General features: G+C 39.9%; 1 protein-coding gene across 1 annotated transcript; it reads right to left on the bottom strand.

Annotated features, from left to right (window-relative positions):
• Positions 1–1,495: 1,495 nt before the first annotated feature.
• Positions 1,496–3,260, bottom strand: LOC123098986 (60S ribosomal protein L21-2). Its single transcript, XM_044521087.1, has 2 exons — positions 2,930–3,260; positions 1,496–1,900 (listed from the first exon to the last, which is right to left on the bottom strand). Exons 1-2 carry the CDS (start codon positions 3,164–3,166, stop codon positions 1,643–1,645), a joined length of 495 nt encoding a protein of 164 aa, XP_044377022.1. The 5' UTR covers positions 3,167–3,260; the 3' UTR covers positions 1,496–1,642.
• Between the last annotated feature and the right edge of the window lie 10,625 nt (positions 3,261–13,885).

Below are 13,885 nucleotides of genomic sequence, written 5' to 3' on the forward strand. Positions count from 1 at the left end.
CGGGCTTGGCGCCGGCTCGCCGATGCCGGTCATACAGTGCGACGACTGCACGCGGAAGGAGGTGCGCCGAGTTTCTATCATGCCGCAACACCCCGGATGGGTGTTCTTCAAGTGCACAAATGATGGGGTATGTGCTTGTTTTGATTCAATTGTTCACCAGATTCGACGCAATTTCGGTAGCTCATTGTTTGCTCATCTATGTGTGTAGGATGGATGCAAGTTTTTGTATTGAGAAAAAGAATACATCGATCTATTGATAGCACAAAAATTGATAGATGTTCGTGCACTCGTTGCTAGAATTGAGGCTAGAGATGAGATTAGAGATGAGATTATATGTGAAGAACGTCTACTTCTTTAGAATTGAAGAAAAAAGAAGTGTCGAAGCTCAAGAATCCGCAGGAACAATGAAGACATCGAGAAGATATTGTAGAGAAGGAAGAATAGGTTGTGCAACACAATGCATTGATCGGTGCACCACGCACGTATATATGAGTACATAGGGGGCCACAACCTCAACTATATAGATGAACTAGGAGGTTGGCCCAAGACACAATATACACGTACACATATATTCAACGGATATTAATCCAACTAATGAAAGCAGTTAGGGAAATTGGATATCTTCTAAAATACCTAATTGTGGTTCTTTTTTCTTTGGTCTTTGTCTTGTGGCGAAGAATTGATGAATTATATACTCGAATGTCGTTGAATGAAATAGAAAAATAAAATAAAAGGTGTTTCCACGGCTGAATATGTGATGCAAATGAAAAAATAATTACATCACTAAGTTTAGGGGATCGGCTAGAAACGGCCAAAACTTATACTTCACTGAAGTTTACTTTGCCGTTTTAATCCTCTATTTTTAGGGATCGTTTATAGTTGCTCTTAGAGAGAGACGGCCCCCATTATCTTAGAGGTGTGAGTGTGATGCAGATTCACTGGGTTAGAGGGATGCCATGGACGGCCGTGGGCAATGATTGAGAGCGGAAGGCAAGGCAGCAAGGCTGGTGCGGGAGCGCCGCCGGCCACAGGCGGTGAAAGTAACTGAAGGTTGAAGGAATTCTGATCCCTTTTTATTGAATTTTCAGTCAACTTACCCTTAGCAAGTCCCGTATTTTTTTTTGTTTATCCATGGCTGTTTTATACAGCTACGCTCTACTTAGATGCGACACATTCGCCGATATATGTGGCATAGAAAAAACCCAGCATTATCAGCTATATGCGTATCTGAACCGCGGTACTCCATATATTGCGGTTGAGAATTTTGAGCACGTGTTCCAGCCATTTTATCTGCGCTTAGGAGCTGTAGATTTCATTGGATGTCCTTTCACATAGAAATTGGTATCCCTCTCAAAGCTGCTTGCTTACAAAGGAATTGCGTCAGAAACTCATCGCTCGTGCAATCTGCAGCTACTCAAAAGGAACTAGTAGAACAAACAATTGCCCAATCGACCAAAAGCAAAATATATCCAGCAGCATGAGTGCATGACGAGAATGAAATCAACCACAGGAAATCTTTAATGTTAACCACAGAGAAGTTCACACTCGGCGGAGCAAAAAGAGAACTACTCGGTACCAAGACATTGGGAACAAGCATAGATACTAAGAACTGGCTCAAGCTTCAGCTCAGGAAGCAAGCGCTCTAGTAGCCACCCTTGAGATCGTTGACGACGTCATACGGGATGGGGGTGACCGTCTCGATGGTGGTGCCCTCAACCATGAACCCCGGCTTGGGCCCTGCTGGCTGCCTCTTGGTGCTGATGACCTCGCCGCGCGCCTTGGCCTCCGCCTTCAGCTTGTCGTTGTTGAGTTTCCTCTGGAGGAACTCCTCGTTGCACCTGGATGGCTGCACGTGCTCCACACGGACATGGATCCTCTTCTTGATGATCCTGTTGCCGACCTGATGACAGAACACATGTTACAATCTGTGTAAAGACATCTATGAAACCACTGGTACATAGTCCAGCACTACACTTACTACAGAAGACATGACAAGCAAACACTAATTTAGATTGACATCACATAAAGTAGTTTACAGACAAGGAAATGCAGAAACAATATTTTGCCCAACATCAAGTGATGTAAAATGTGGCATACTGTGGTCTACCAATTGATGCCACCAAATGGATAAAACATTTACTGTGTACAAATCATAGTAGCACACAAAGATTAGCTATGGAATGCATCCAAACGACTACATATTAGACAAAACACGCCATGAAATGCATCAAACTAGGACAAATTAGATGAAACAGGCATTCCATATGCAGACACATTATATGGAACAAGCTAGGGTATCCACTAAATAAAAAACAGATGTTTATATGTGTATCATCCAATTAGGCTATCATAACTGCTACAGGTAAAGCATGCAGTCAGAGGAAGCCAGAATGAAATTTTGATGTATGCCCATCACACGAATCGTGCGCCACAAAAACCTCTCCCGTGGAATACCACGCCTTCCCATAGCTGAAGGGGGAAGCGCTCGGCCTAGGGCATATGTAATTGAACAGTGATAATAATGCATAAACAGTTCAATTTTAGGATACCAAATCCATTCTCAAGATGCAACATAACATCACAGGGCATCAAATCAATGCAGGTAATTACAGAAATGTCTATCTATGCTTGCAGATTGACAAGCAGTGACAGTAAGCAAGACAATCGATAAGGGTAACAACATATGAACCTGCTCTGAACTCTGAAGGGTTGATCACAGGCACACATAGCAAGCTCCCATAACAAATCGAGCACAGCGAGTCATTCCTCTAGTATACTAGACTGTATTCGCATCAAACTAACTAAGAGATTTGGTGATCTTCAGAATCTTCGGCAGATTTACGAGTCTCGTCGGTCAAGATCGCAGTATCGCCCTAGCAGCACAGATCTAACAAACCCGACGGCAACAGATGAAGAACGGGAGTTATACCTGCTTGTTGATCTCGACGCCGATGGCGCGCTTGGTGACGTTGCAGACGCGGCCGGTGCGGCCGTGGTAGAACTTGTGCGGCATGCCCTTGTGGACGGCGCCGTTCACCTTGACGTCGACGTGCTCGCCGACCTTGTAGGTGCGCAGGTAGGTGGTGAGCGGGATGTACCCCTTCTTGCGGAACGGCCGCGCGAACAGGTCGCGCGTCCGCGACCGCAGCCCGTGCCCCGCCGGCATCTTCCCCTTCCTTCCTCCTTGCCTTCTCTCCCTGCGGCTCTGCGGCGGCGGCGGCGGCGGGCGGGGGAGTGTGTGCGGCGCTAGGGTTTCGGAGGATGGAGGTGCCGCGTATTTATAAATGGGTCTCGGGCCGTTCTGCCGGATGCGATACTGGGCTAGGTTTCCGTTGTTTTTGTTGGGCCTGCCATGAGGGTTGGCTAGGGTCCAGAGTTAGGCCGCAAATGAGCGATTTGGTGGGTTGTAACCAACATGGCAGGCCGGTTATTGGGCTAGAATACAACAAAAACTTAACCTCTTATTACAAAATTTTAGCACTCTGTGACCAACAAACGGCCTACCTCGAGACATGTTGGTGACATTTAGAACAATGTTCACGCATTTAAAATATGTTCATCACGTTTAAAGCAAATAAGCAATTTGGGTTGTAACACTTTGAGTGCAACATTGCAGGCCGGTTATTGGGCTAGCATACAACAAAGACATAACCTTCCGTAACAAAAAAAAAACAAAGACTTAACCTTTGTTCAGAAAAAATAGACACTTAGGCCCATTTTTTTTTACGATTCTCCCAGAATCCTGAGAATCGGACATCCCCTCAGATTCTTTCAAAATCTTGAACCTGTATTTTTTAGTCATCCTAGCTAGTTAGGGTATAAATAGGTTGTCAAGAAAATACGGGTTCAAGATTTTGAAATAATATAGGGGAGGTTCAATTCTCAATATTTTGGGAGAATCGGCCAAAAGAACTGGGCCTTAGTCTCCAACCGATTTTTAGCACCATGTGACAAATGAACGACCTACCTCGAGACGACCACATGAATTACCTCCAAAGAGAGGGACTAGCCCAATGTTTCCTCCTCGCCATAACAGCAAGGGAGAATACTTGATGCTCCCATGGCTTAGGTTTTATCATGCCCCAATGTCAAAAAACTTAAATTATGACGCATAAAAAAGTTCCAGAAACAATTGTGGATGCTCATACACTGGGTGTTTATAGCCCATAAATGTTCCAACATCATACTCGAAATACACATAGGTATAAAAGAGACAAATTTGAATGTACAGTACCATTTCAGCTTTTGTCTACTTGTGACTTTATTCATGTTCGAATTGTCTTTCTAAATATTTTATGTTTTTTATCTGGAGTTAAGTTTTTAGGGTTTGTACACACTTTGTCTTGTGAACATCCACAATTTTTCTAAAACTCCAAATTTGAGTTTCGTGACATTGGAGCATGGTAGCATCAAAGTAGTGGGAACAATACTCACCCATAACAAACTGCACAATACTAGTTGGAGGGTGCTCCATGGGGGGCACTACTCCTAGCGTGGGAGTGCCTCGGCATGTCATGTGGCATGCTCTAGCGTTGTTTGTTTTGGGGGTTTTCCTTGGTTTTCTATGATTTTTTGTTTCACTTGGTTAATTATTTATTCATTTGTTTTTTTATTTCATCAAAATTTCTAGTTTACGTTTGACGGAAGCTTGTCCTTCCACGTGAAGCACATGTGTGCTTCCCGTGTGAAAAAAGCAAGATTATGCTTTCACCTAAAGCATAACAATGCTTCATCCCATAGGGAGCATATGTGTGCTTCCTTGTGAAGCGCATTTGTGTTTCAACCCCGTGGGACCATACATGTGCTTCCTCAACCATCACCGGTTTAGTTTGTGTTTGGAGTTTACGCTGGAAGCACCAGTGACTACTAGCTGGAAGCGTAGATTTGTCCGAACAAAAGTCTATTGAAATGATTAACATGGGATCATATTTGAAGATCTCAATGCTAGAAATGCAACGAGGAAAACGGTTTGTAATTTGGAATCACGATTTAAGACATAAACCGTTCTTTTAAAACACAAAGGATCTACCTCTCATCCTTACGCTTGTGGGAAAAACTCAAGCAAAACTCTCTGATTGCGACAAGTTATGCGGTGCTTTGCTTGTCAGATGAGATGGTGCAACCATTGTATGGGGTACCCTTAATTAGTGATTTTGCCTATGTTCCGAAGGCGTTTGTATGTCACTCACAGCGAGACAACATGAATGTTTTCTGAAGAAGCGTCCAAATGGCCAGTCTCTCTGTTCACTGTATACCTCTATTTCATTCTCTTTTTTTTCTTTTTTATACCTCAAAATATTCTAAAAGGTTTATATACACGTATAAAAGAAGTATTATTTAATTTTTGAAAGTGTTCGTCATGCATTCAAAAAGTTCAGGAAATGTAAACATTTATTTGCACAAGTTTATAAAATGTTCCGACCATTCAAAAAAAAAAGTAACATCAAGAAGAATGTTCACATGTTTAAAACATGTTCATTACATTTGTTTCTATAAGTTCATGAGACGTAGAAAATGTTCTCTTGGTCTATAAAAGATGGTTGTGGCATTCCAAAACTATTCATGGCATATAGAAAAACGTTCTGGCATTAAAAAAATATGTTCATGACATTTAAAAATATATCTTTCATGGTTTAAAAAATGTGCAATGTGCATTTGACAAATGTTAAACATGTATTAAAATTATTTAATGTATATTTGCAAAATGTTGAACATATATACTCAAAATGGTCAACGTGTATTCAAGAAAAGTCCACATGTATTTGAATCAGGAAAAAGAATTTGGAAACAAAAAATTGTAAATAAAAAAGAATGATACAGAAAAGCCTAAAAGAGAAAAAAAAATGAGTGGAGCCTTACCAAAACCGGGGTGGATGGTTCCATGAAACGATCTTGGAAGTTCGCGATACTACAATTAGTTGGCCGACACACTTTGTCAATCCCTGTAGATGAGACCGATGGATGCCCCGCAGTAAGCGAAACATAACTTTTACGCCTTTCTGCAACACCTAGTGGTTGATTAAACGGCACATGTAGAACTTGGATCGAAAGTTTGTTTCGCACTTTAGTCATTAATTAGCGAACGGCGGTGATTACTATTGAAGGAAAGAGGGACGAGAGAAAATGGAACAGACATAGTAGGGGGAAGCAACAATCGAAAGTTTGTTTCGCACCTTATGCATCGTTTGCGTGCTAGATTTGCATGGCTAGGAGTGGGCCGGCCCTTTGGAGCGTATGGTCTCTAGCAACAATAGGATATACATATTTTGTTGGTTTCGCTTTTAATTTTTTGTTTTATTTTTACAGCTGTGATTTTATTTCATTAGTTTTAAATAAAAGAGACCAGTTCAATTATGTAGCATTCAATTTTTTACCTCAGTATAAAAAAATAATGATAACATTCAAAATACTGTTTATGGCCTTAGAAAAACAGTTGCGTGTTCCAAAAAGTGTACACGCCATTTAAAAAATATATTAAACATGAATTTGATTTGTTAGCATATATAAAACAGCTTTAGCATGTATATGAAAAATGAACAATGTGCATGAAAAAAGTAGATATTTCAAGAAACTAATAATCATATATTTAGAAACCGTTAAATGTGAATAAAAATGTTCATTATATGTACAAAAATTGTTCCTTATATGTACATCAAAAACATGTATTTGTAAAAAAAAGGTTAATAGTATGTTTACAAATATTATATATTTTTTACAATGTACTCCCTCTGTAAACTAATATAAGAGCGTTTAGATTACTAAAGTAGTGATCTAAATGCTCTTATATATGTTTACAGAGGGAGTATATAAAATATTTGACAGCAAATAATATATTTAGAAAGTTTTAATCATGTACTGAAAAAAGTGTTAAACACACATAAAAAATGTTACTTGTGTATGCATTTTCTTACGATGTGTATGGAAACAACTAGACATCAAAATATATAATTACGATGTGCATTTCTTTTACAGTGTGTATGAAAAATGTTAAACGTGTATAGAAAAAAATTGTGATGTATAAGAAAAATATCCAACGTGTATGGATTTTTATACATCAAAATATATGTTTGAAATAATGTTACTGATGTATTTGAATTTTCTTATTATAAAAATATTTTCTATGTACACCCAAAATGCATAATGCATACAAAAAATAAAATACATAGAAAAATATAGATTTGAAAAAAATGACGTATTTCGAAAATGTTTAGTGTGGACACAATTTTTTTTACATGTATGTAAAAATATTAGTATTGTACAAAGAAAACTGTCAAAATTAAAAAAAGATATAAACCAACAAAAACCTAGAAATAAAGAAAACAGAGAAAACCAAGGGAAAAAATAGAAGAATGAAACCAAAAAACACAAAGAAAAAGAAGGGAACTGAGAAAGAAACAAAGAAAACCAAAGAAAATGAGGAAACGAATAGAAAAGAAAAAACCAATGAAAATTGTGAAAGAAAACCAAAAAGAGAGAGAGGAAAAGATTGAAATTCGATAAAGAAACACAGAAAACCACTAAAAAGAAAAAAACAGGAGAAAACCAGGGAAGAAAAAAAACCAAATTAAAAACTAAAAAAAACTAAAAAGAAAAGAAAACAAAGAAATACAGAGCAGCGATCGTTCGCAGCAAGCGAGCAACACTGTACACGAAATGGTTTCAGGCGAGGCGACAGAAAATCTCGGGCGCTCCTATGTCTCGCTTATAGTGAGACCTAGCGTCAATGGGAGCCCCAGTTGGGCCTCGCTTTCTCTTTTTTTTTCCATGTTTTCTCGTTTTCTGTTTTCGTTTTTTTGCATTATTTATTTTTACATATGTTTATACTTTAAAATGTACCCAATATCTATATATTTAAAACCTGTTAAATGTGTATAGAGAGAATGTTTGTCACGTATATGAAAAATATATACAGAAAAATACAACGTGTACAAACAAAATTGGTCATGTATTTAAAAATGTAATCAAGCATTGGAGAAAATGTTGGAAAAGTATTTTAGAAATGTTAATCAAGCATTTGAAAAATGTTAAATGGGTATACCAAAAATGTTGATCGTGTACTAAAAATGATTGATTTGTTTATCTTGTATAAAAAATATATTAATCATGCATTTGAAAAATGTTGAACAAGTATCAGAATTTTTTATTCAAGCATTTGAGAAATGTTAAATGTTTATGGAGAAAATGGTGACCATGTGTATTTGAAAAACTGGTAAATGTGTATGGAATTTTTTTGTACTTGTATTAAAAGAATGTTAAACTTGTATTTTAAAAAAGGTTTAATGTGTATAGAAAAAATGTTGACCATTCATTCAAAAAATCTTAAACCTGTGTTTAAAAAATATGAATCAAGCATTTGAAAAAAATGCTAAATGTGTATCGACAAAGTGTTAACCATCTATTCAAAAAATGTTAAGCAGGTATTTGAATTTTCTAATCAAGAATTTAAGAAATGTTAAACATGTATTAAAATAATGCATTAGAAGTATATAAAAATTGTGTATAGAAAACCAGTGAAACCCGAGAGGAAACAAGAAAAATACTGAAAAACTAGAGAGAGACAAACAAAACCAAAGTAAAACAAAGAAAAAAAGAAAGAAAATATAAAAAACCAATGAGAACCGAAAATGGTAATAAAGAGAATGGAAGAAAAAGAATGAAAGAAAAAAACAAGTAAAAATGGAGAAAGAAACGAAGAAAAAAATGAAACAAAAAACTTAGGAAAATCAATGAAAAATTGGCTCTTTTCCCTATAAGTAGGCCGCGCCCTAGTATTCATTATGAACCCGACACTTACCCAATGGCTAGCTTCGCCACAAATCATCGAGGAGACCCGAGATCGAATCTTGGCATCTCCCTATTTCTTCTCATTTTCTTTTAAAGGTGCGCTAACAGGCTGGCCTGTTAGTATGGACTCTTACAGCGAGAGATTCTTCCTTCTAACCTAATGTGAGATATACCCCTAAAAAAACTTAATGTGACATATAGCTTGAGTGGAAAATCTTGCCGTAGTCTTGTTGTATTATTCGCAGATCCATTGGGCTGAACTCACCCACTAAGCCCATCTCCCCACTCTCTCTCCTTGGCCTGCAATAGGTCATCATGCTGTTCGAGCACTAGATGGCGGGAGGGGAAAATTGTCCGAGGCGGGGTGGCACCAAATATACCCTCACCACCCCATTTACTCGCTCACCTCTAGCTATAGGACAAACTCTCCTCTGTTGTTGGCACCGGCGGTGGTGGCAAGTTAGATCTGCGGCTGCGACACTCCCCTGCAGCGGCAAGAGGCGGCAGGAGCACTCCCCAGCAACGGCAGTCGCTTCTCCTTTCTTCTTCGTCTCCGACAACCATCGTCGTCTCCGCCATGTCTTCCCCGACTTCGAAGATGGTAAGCTGCCCCCGCCCCTCCCCCTCCTCTGTTATGTGTTAGGTCGTTCGATAGGACCGTTTAGGGTCGATAGCGTCATCGCTGACCGCACCATGGCTGTCACTTAGGTTGTGGATGAACGGACGAGGCTTCTAGTTCAGGCAGCATCGCTGATAGTTGTGGTTCAGGCATGGATCATGTTGGTCCATAAGAGGGTTGTTCGTCTGAATGAGAAACCTCGCATCCGGTATGGTCCGATGTTAATCCGGGATCAAGAGAGGATAGCGAATCTGAACTATATCTACAATTGCAATGACATAGAGGCTCTGTGGATGCTTCGAATGAAAAGAGCACCTTTCGCCAGGCTTGTGCAGACGTTTAGGAGCAGGGGGCTGCTACAAGATAGCATCCACACCTCTGTGGAAGAGCAAGTGGCCATGTTCCTCCATGTTGTTGGTCATAACCAGAGGTTAAGGGTTGTACACAACACCTTCAGGAGATCAATGGAGACCATCTCCAGGTACTTCAAGCAAGTGTTGTATGTTGTTGGAGAGCTCAAAGGAGAGATGTTCAGGTCACCAACCGGCCGGACTCCTACCAAGATTCGCACTAGCCCAAGATGGTATCCATACTTCAAGGTGTGCACTTTTACAGTATGTAGTTCATGCCTTGATATGTTGTTATTGTTCTTCTGTAGATTAACAACATATTGTAATGCCATTCCAGGATTGGATTGGAGCAATAGATGGTACTCATGTCACTGCCAGAGTGCCGAGGTCACAAGCTGCAGCATATAGAGGGAGGAAGCACTACACAAGCCAGAATCTGCTAGCTGTTGTTGACTTCGATCTGAAGTTCACATATGTGCTGGCTGGCTGGGAAGGATCAGCGCATGATGCTAACATTCTCAGTGACAGCATGAGTCGTCATGATGGCATCAACATCCCCGATGGCAAGTTCTACCTTGGAGATGCTGGCTATGCATGTCGGCCAGGTGTTCTTCCATCCTTCAGGAAAACCAGGTACCATCTGAACGAGTTTGCTGGTAGGAACTGTCCTAGGACTCCTCAGGAACTGTTCAATCTCAGACACTCCAGCCTTAGAGTGACAGTTGAGAGGGCCTTTGAAGCTCTGAAGAACAGGTTTAAGATCCTGGATCAGAAGCCATTCCACCCTTACCCTACCCAGGTGAATCTTGTTCTTGCATGTTGCATCATTCACAACTAGATCCTGCAATGGGGAGTTGATGAATTTGTGCCGGAGGAGGAAGATGTGGATCCTGATGAGGTTATCAGCTCCGACCATTGTGTGGAGGCGTTCGACAACGAAACATGGAAGAACAAAAGGTTGAAGTGGTCTCAGGCAATGTGGGATAACGGAGGTCAGACAAGGATCTGAAGCAGAAGAACAAGAGGAGGAGGAAGAAAGAATCAGCAGCAGAAGCGAGGAAGAGGAAGCAACACATCAGCAGCAAAGGAAGAGGATGAACTTGAACCTAGTTAGCATCATTGAACTTTCCCTATTCAGCCATGTTGGCTCTTAATAATTTGTGCTGTCATTTGCTAGTAGTTAGGATAAACTGCCATTTGTTTCCTAGCTAGGACAAGACAATATTCAGTGTGTGTGGTAAGATCACCACTAGTGAGAAGTGGTGATCACATCTTTAGCCGTTTGCAACCAAACAACGTGTTGTTTGTTAACAACAACGAAGCAGACAACCAAATAGCGTGCTGACTGGTTGATCCCCTCATGCAGAAATCCTAATGCAGGCAACTAAACTATATGCAGATGTTGGTTTTTAGCCTGCATGCATTTGCCCAACCAGGCCCAACTGGGTCAAGTATGCAAAATGTCCTAAAACAGAGATGTGAACCAAACACGCCCCAAGCTGTAGATGGGTTCACCAAAGCTTTGCCAGTGAAGCCATTTGAAGAATTCAAGAATTCAACGTGATGGAGGGGAGTGTAGTCTGTGGGTGGGTGGGTGGGGGGGGGGGGGTTGGGAGAGTTTTCTTTAATTTCTATTGTCGTGAACCAATTGGCTTCTCTATCAGGGACCATTTTTTTTAGCACCCAATGTTGAATTCCTGGATCCGCCACTGATACTGTCCACGTAGGAACATATAAGTGCATACACTGGCATCATGTACGTACAGGAAATTTGGCACACGTGCATGCTGTACATACTTATGCTCAAATTAATTGCACAAGTTGAGCATGATTGCGCAAGTTGGTCTGCGCCCTGGCTCACTCTCGCAGTTGCAGTTAACCGGCTTGACTGTGATCGGTTGAGCACGATGGAGATATCGTTGCCAATTAACGTCCATTCTTATTCGCACCGCTATAGTCACGTACCAGTCTGATGTGATGTGATGTCAACATCCACAATTTGTTTCAGAATTTTTTGAAACATTTACATGTGCCTTATAAAAATTTGGAGCATGGGAGCACCAAAATGGATGGGAGCACTAGATATTCTCCCACCCTCCTAGCATGTTGCGGTATTCTACGAACTGAGTTCCAAGTTGGAGTATTATTACATCATGATCATTATCCATGCAAATAATGCTTCATCGACTACGCCACGTTCTTAATTGAGATAAGCTGATCGCTCCACATACACGCGGTCAGCTAGCTAGCTAGCTAGCGATTGCGCGCCAAAAGTAGAGCATATGTGGACAGCTCAGTCGCAACCAAATTGGCACGAGCAATCAGCGATGCCGGCCGGGACCAATCGTCACTGTCATGACGTTCACGGTGAGACCTGCAGGTGCTCCTCTCCTGTAAACACGTACTCCGTGAGCTGTACAGATTCAGCAATGAATATAATGCTTTGCACTGAGACATCACGGGACTTGATTTCCTTTTGTCAATCGGTCCCTCTGTGAGCTGTACATTGTGTGTACAGGGAGTATCATCTGGACAAGACTGAGCATCTTTAATATGGACTCTTATTTTATTTTTCTAGCTAGCTATGCATTGCTAACTAGATAGAGGAGCAACTAGTACAGTTTAACCAGGATCTGGAGTACTCCCTCCATTCACTTTTGTAAGTCGTTTCAGACAACTTAAAATAGGCTGTTTTGCGCATTGTCTGAAATGTCTTCAAGGTCTTATAAAAGTGAACAAAGGGAGTAATAATTTCGCATTTTCGCTGATTCATGATCGAGATGGTGGCAAGCTAACTAGAAACCGAATAGCAAAGTACGTATTTTCAAACATACCCAAACTGATGCTGAGCCCGTCGGCAGCTTATTTTCAAGGATGAAATGTCCAATCCATATAGCATTCCTTTTGATCAAATCTTGAACAAGATAAATTTTACCTAAATACTGCCTTGAGATTTCTCTGGAGGACACACAAAAGCATCTTTTGTAATGATGCAATGGGTGTGTTCAGGTGTGAGGACAGAATGAACCAGCATAGTTTAATGAGTCACTCAAAAGAATTAGGGTCCCACTGAATAAATCCACATTGATATTAAGGTAATAATTCTATTTCATGTCTATCAATTTAATCTGAAGTATCATATATTAATATTTTTTATAAGATGGATTCGACATTAGGCCAAGAAGAGAATGGATACAGAGTAACTAAGCAAATAAATTGTGGGATATACCTGAAAGAAGGTAATATTTGGACTATTGTTGATCTTTTCATATTGTTGGATCATCAAGGAGACGTCACTACTCGTGACTGAACGAGCTGGCTCAACACCTATATATGCCTAGTGAACATGCGAGACATTTGTCATCACTGGGCAAATAACAAATCGACGTTGAGCCGGTTTGCGGGAGATGGCGCACTTCACCTGCCAGAAGCGCCACATCGATGTTTTTTTAGCATTTCGTCTCAACGGAGGTTCAGCCTAATATTTACACTCGGCAGATGGACGGAATCACAGAACAACTCAAGTGGGAGCGAAGGAGGCACAATATGGGCCAACCTATACAATTAACGTTTTTAGGAAGTCTAAAATGCATTGTTACCCAAATTATAGAGCCACATGTTTTCCTATCTTTTTTTTTAGAAACTAGATAATACTATGTGCGTTGTTGCGAAAATGTTTTGCATTATATCTCAGTAAAATTTGGTTGTATTTGACAAAAATATTTGACTAATAATATGAGAACTAAACTAAAATACATATGATTTATTGTGTTCGATTATTGTATAATTATAAATATTTATTAAATATAAATAGCAAAAAAGAATGAAAATTCTGATGCATGTGTGCATGTTGAGGTAAGTTTTTCTTATTCATTGTTGCATGTTGAAGTGATGACAAGTCACATGCATATTGTGCTGCAAAACGATAATTTTTTCGGTTCTGTTGGACTTATTGACTTTGTGCATCGTGCTATATTGTAGAGGCCGGGCATTTCTCTGATGCGGTTGTATCATCTCAATAAATCAATTAAATGAAATGTCTTTTATAAAAAAATAGATATGAAAGATTCCTAGTTTTTTATCTTTTTGTAGTTAGACCATCACACATCTATTTTTAATACATAGATTGATC

The sequence above is a fragment of the Triticum aestivum genome, chromosome 4D (assembly GCF_018294505.1).
Source record: "Triticum aestivum cultivar Chinese Spring chromosome 4D, IWGSC CS RefSeq v2.1, whole genome shotgun sequence".
Classification (NCBI taxonomy): Eukaryota; Viridiplantae; Streptophyta; class Magnoliopsida; order Poales; family Poaceae; genus Triticum; species Triticum aestivum.

Bases quoted from the DNA above. Each gene is read 5' to 3' on its own strand.
- LOC123098986 (XM_044521087.1), bottom strand. From the start codon at position 3,166: ATGCCGGCGGGGCACGGGCTGCGGTCGCGGACGCGCGACCTGTTCGCG. The intron at 1,901-2,929 runs GTATAACTCCCG...TTCTGTCATCAG, and splicing joins GCGTCGAGATCAACAAGCAG to GTCGGCAACAGGATCATCAA.